Source organism: Aedes albopictus, chromosome 3 (assembly GCF_035046485.1).
Source record: "Aedes albopictus strain Foshan chromosome 3, AalbF5, whole genome shotgun sequence".
In the NCBI taxonomy this organism is placed as follows: domain Eukaryota; kingdom Metazoa; phylum Arthropoda; class Insecta; order Diptera; family Culicidae; genus Aedes; species Aedes albopictus.
In genome coordinates, this window is record NC_085138.1 from 3,789,318 (window position 1) to 3,794,832 (window position 5,515).

General features: G+C 37.8%; 1 protein-coding gene across 1 annotated transcript in view; it reads left to right on the plus strand.

Moving 5' to 3' along the window:
- The first annotated feature begins 1,917 nt into the window (after positions 1–1,917).
- The window catches only part of LOC109414168 (delta-1-pyrroline-5-carboxylate synthase), a 41,813-nt gene continuing 38,215 nt past the window's right edge, over positions 1,918–5,515 (plus strand). Inside the window, exon 1 of the mRNA XM_019687951.3 lies at positions 1,918–2,291. Coding sequence (XP_019543496.3) covers positions 2,151–2,291 — 141 coding nt within the window. The 5' untranslated portion in view covers positions 1,918–2,150. The remainder of the gene's footprint in view (positions 2,292–5,515) is intronic.

Below are 5,515 nucleotides of genomic sequence, written 5' to 3' on the forward strand. Positions count from 1 at the left end.
TCGCGGTCTTCGACAAAGTTTTTCAGGACACCCTAGGCTATGTTTTCACTTTATCGGTTACACGGTTTTATAAAAATTCGAGCTTGTTATGAGAAAAATGCAAAAAGTGTGTTTTTCTATGTAAAACCCCATACAAACTTCAAACGCGATGCGCAAACGTAGACATAACCGCAAAACGTGGACATCGTTCTCAAATTTTGCACACTTATTTGTGTCCTGAAATGGGTTCAAAAATGCTTTGATCTGATGGAATATTATTGAGTTTTTCATTTTTCCATATAAACGATGACCCACTTTAATATGTATATCATGCCAGATGAATGTCTATTATAGATCTATGTTTATAATTGTTGTTTTAAGATTTTTTTTTATAACTATAATAAAATGTTGAGAGCAGGGGTCGTTGACCCCCCCCCCTCCTACATCCGGCCCTGATTGCGACACTCTTGATATGAACGTCGGCACTGTTGGTTTACCCAGCAGCATGAGGTTTTCTGTGGATTTTTTAAGTAACGCGGAACTGCGCATGATAACAAATCTTCATGCTTTTTCCCAATATAAATGAACAACTTTTGACTATCAAAGCCCACACAGAATGAACACTATCTCACACACGGAAGAACCGGATGGCGTAGCACCGGCCAAACTGTCAACGAAGTCACGAGAAAATTAAGGCTGACGAGCGCGAAACAAAAGTGACGAGCAGTTCCGTACACGTCTACACGTGGCTCCGCCTACTGTCTCTTTTCATGCAACATTTCCGCGTAAGGCGAGGTATGCACTTCAAACGAAATCGCTCAAGTAATTTTCATTCAGTGCATTATTTAACACAGCAAGCCCCGCTTGATTTGACATTTCGTTTCAGCTCCGTACTAGGATCCGGAATAAAACGACGCTTTATTATTTCTTGAGTGATTCCTTGCCTGAATTTTCCACGCATCGAGATAGGCCAAAAATTTCTTGCGATCAGCGTACTACCCATAAGTTATGACGAAATAGATCAATTTTGGGCGTGTTTACTGCTGGAAATGACTCGCAAAAATATGATATCCAGAATTAACTTCAACAGCTGCTAGAGTTATTTCTAAAGGAATTCTAAATTAAAAATTCTTCTGTAATCTATGAATTACCATATTTTTTTCTTGGTAAAAAAATTATAGAAATTCCTCGAACACAGAAAAAGGGCAATTTCTTCATTCTAAATGCATTTCTACATAATTCTTCTACGGGACTAACTGGTAGGATTTCTTGAGGTAATGCTCGTGATAAAATTTAGGCCAGCAGAATTCAAAACAATTCGGATCATGGAAAATACGTGTGCACATCCTGCTACGATCTTCGTGTTAATTAATTACGGTTCGAATTAGAAAAGCAGTTTTTGAATATGTGAATCCTGTTTCATGTAAGTGTCCTGAATTTAACGTAGACCAGCTGTACGTTTCCATGTCTACCTGTATGCATGCTGGGCCGGTGGCCCATAATCCATTTTAAACAAACTGTAATGCCAGTTATTGTGTTCATTAGAGATGGACCGCGAATGGGTCCGATTTGTGGAGTCATCATTTTGCAACGGTTGAGCAGGTTAATCAAAAAATGCAAACCGTGCAACAATTCCACTTGATGACGTATGAAGCTGCCCCATGCTCAACCCTCCCTTGCTGATTGATGATGACCCCTTTGTTCTTCGGTGCCTGATCGGTGGAAGAAGAAGCTGTAAATATAGCAGCAACTCACTCACCAGGTCTTATCGCTATCAGTCCTACAACCTATATTGACTGATTTTCAAAGTAGGAGTGCAAATACAAACAGGAGTATCTGCTGCTGTGGATGACTGACTGACTGACTGGTGGCAGTGCCCACTCGTTCGCAGAATGACCGATCCCGGAGAAGACGGTCAAGCTTTAATCCTTGATTGCGATTAGTTGAGTGCGAGCCAGCTGTTCGGAAGGTCCTCCGACGAGATCATCTCAATTGCTGCGATCTACGTTCAGTTGCGATATTTTATAGATTTATTACTCTTTTATAGTTATAAGTTATAATGCTGTGATTTTGCTTAAGTGCTTCCATCAAGTGCCAAAAAAAAAGTCTCCGGGAGACCAATCGAAGTCGTAAATCAGTGATTTTTGTCCGTTTCTTTTCTCGACGGAAAAATGTCCTCATGCCTGCGAGGTTTGAGCTTGTGCCGAGGTGCACTTTTGCTGAGAAGCAAACGCCAGCAACCGTTGCTGAAAAGTAGCAGAAGTTTTTCCGTTGTCGGCAGTCCGGGTCTTGGATCGTACCTGACGGAGCAAGTAAGTAGTTTGGAGATGACTTGACAAATGTTTCATAAAATGTAGAAATTGTCCCTTGAATAGGTGTTGGTGGAGAAATTTGATGGCAAAGATAATCAGAAACCCTGATTTCATATATTTTGATATCATGTTTCAAACAACGAACTAAACGAGATTTTTAGCCCTAGGCTAGTTCATCGTGGGACCCAAGTTTTACTTCCCTTCCGAAGCAAGAACTCACATTTTGCGAGTTTGTCGGCAGTGGGATTCGATCCCAGGTCCTCGGCGTGATAGTCAAGTGTTCTAACCATCACACCAGGTCCGCTCCATAATGAATTTAGTTGATAACTGTGAAAGTGCTCACATAATACTAATCCGAGAAACAGGTTCTCTTTCAGCTAGAATGTAATTACATAAACGTAAACATATTTCAAATCCAATGAGTGTAATCAGTTATTATACCATTTCATTCCGCCCCTTTAGCTTATCATTTGACAGATACGCGTATTTCGACCACCACTTGTAATCTTCCTCAGTGTCAGTTATCCACATATTTCTAAGTCGTAATATATTGTGGATCTACCGGCTACTTGTATTCTACCGGTTACTTAAGTAGCCGTTACAAAGTAGCCGTTTTCATATAAAAATCAACTTGATTGTCAAAACATGAATGTCGCTGAGTAGCTAGTAGCAACGAGGAGTAGCGCATTCAATAAAAATGTTTAAAATCTTTTTTAAGTCACTCCTTTTATAAAACGGCTACTTTGGAGGTCATACTGAAGCGACCGGTATAATACAAGTAGTCGGTAAATCCACAATATAATGGTTGGACAAATTCATTGTGAAAATTTGAGAGAAATAATTGATAGAATTCCCAAGGGTCATTCCCTTGGGTGCCTAAGAGTAATTTCTAGAGGAATTTATAAAAAGTTTGTGAAACTCTTGTATGAAGTGATTCTCGAAAAATACCTACTTGTAACTAATAACTTGTTAATTCTGCAAAAAATGACGATCCTTGGTATAATATGTGATAGAATTCCTAGAGATAATTTGGGCCTACACATTCACTATTCTTTCATTTAGTGCTAAGAGCGAAATGTTCTATCGGAGGTTATTTTTCCATAGGATCGTCCGGGGCAATTCATGGTAGAGTTTCCAGTTGATTTTTAGTGGCTTCGTAATTTTCAGCATTTTAAACTTTTGAAAGGCTCGACGATGTTCAACCTGTCAACCTCACCCAAGCGACGGGACAAACATGAAATTGAAGAGAAACAAAACTTCACAATATATTTGCGGATCGCATCAATCAAGAGATTTGTAAAAGCAAAAGTTTTAAGGACAAACGTCTTTAAATCCCGCTTCAACAGTGCGTCAGAGCTTCAGACGCACGAATCTCAAGAAGCAAGCTTCAAACAACTGTGCATTTTATAATTCTGTTCTTGCTCACTTGTAATAAGCTTAAAATAAGAAGATCAGGTGCGTGGGTTTTGTTTACGACTAGATTTGTGCGTTCAAAATCGTGAGTAGGTATCAAAGTCGGCGATTTTGGGATTCTAACAAGTCTGTCCTTAAAACTTTTCTATAGGAATCCAAGAATTTCCGGCTACTTACCAAGCAGTTATATTTTTTTTACTCATGGGATTATGACATTTTTAAAAAATCTTGAAATTTATTATAACAAATAGGAAATTAATGGGAGAATTCCTAGCGGCATCAATGTAATAACGCAATATGATTTCACTATTAGAATTTGTTTAACAGCCCTTGGAGAAAATAATCCCAGTGAAATACATTTAAGAACTTTTACCGGGGTTCCTACTAAAATCATTAGAAGCAACCTTAGAGAAAAATTTGAGCAAAACTATTTAATATTTTTTGGGGAGTGTCTGGGAAAACATTACCTATATCGACGAATTCACTTCTATTTTTTTCCATTGTCTTAGAAAAAATAAGAGCTCTTACAGCATCTGGGAAAATTTTAGAAGAAAAAAAATGGCACACAGTCAGTTGAGCTCGGCTAATTTTCATTCTTTTGCCGAGATTCGCACAGCCGAGCGCTCGGCAATCGCAATTTAACTGAGATATCAGCAAAATGTCAAGTTTATTCATAGCAGCATTCATGGGTACCGCCAATATCAAATATTAAGCGTCAAGCGTTTAGCCGAGATTTCAGCAAATGAACTTTGACCGAGTTTCGCACAGCCGATGTCGTCATTCTGTTTTAAGTGTGCATATAAAAAAAACTGATGGGTGATTAGAAATCGATTTTTGATCTACTTCCATAAAAATCGCAAACTTCATACATCTCATTCATAGTTACCAATGCTCAGACTGAGCTGACATTTTTAGCTTATCTCGGTAACATCTTATATTTCAATATACCTACATCGAAAAGGTTGATTTGAATTGTTTATATTTTCTCAAAAATAAAATAAGTCTTTATGATTGAAAAAATGCTATAATTAAAGAAGATCATTCAACCATCAATCAATCTGGCACAGTAGTCGAGCACTCGACAGTGAATAAGTCTGTAAGTCGTAGACGAAATAGGCCTATCTGTCCGAAGATAAGCAAAGTAGTAGAATTAAAAGGAATTTGCTAGTCTTTTTCTAGTTTTTCTTAAAAAAATAATTTTTGTTTTTGGTTTCTCTTTTGCAAAAGTGAAGTAATTTGTGTGTGTTTTGGAATCTTAAACGCTTTTCGAACCCTTTCGCTTCTAACAACACCCGACGTTGAGTTTTGCATGAATACCCTTAAGTTTCTGTATGAACTGTATATTACAGCAAAGGAGATCCATCCATCCTTATCAGCATTTCTGAATTAGTGATTTTTTTTATCTGTATTTGAGAGACTTTCAATCAAATTTGTGAAAAATCCCTCCGAAAACCTGTTGAGGGTCAGAGATTGAAGAGGAAATCACTCAGGACCTCTTCGGGAAACACTTGGCATTCCTGGGGGAATCATCTAATAAATTCCTGAATAAACCTTCAAAAGAACTTTGAACGCAATCCTCGTAGACAATGCAAGACAAATTCTCTGGACAATTGTTGGAATTCTTTGGAGAATCTTCTGAAAAAATCCTGAAAAATCCTATGGAAGGGCTTCTTGTGAAATCCTTAACTCTTTGAAGCCGGAATTTTTCCAAGCGTTATTATGTGTTTTTTCTACGTTTTTCCGTAGTTTTGGTGGCCAATAGCATAAAAACGGTAGAATATTATGAAGAATATTTTTTTCTGGATATCCTA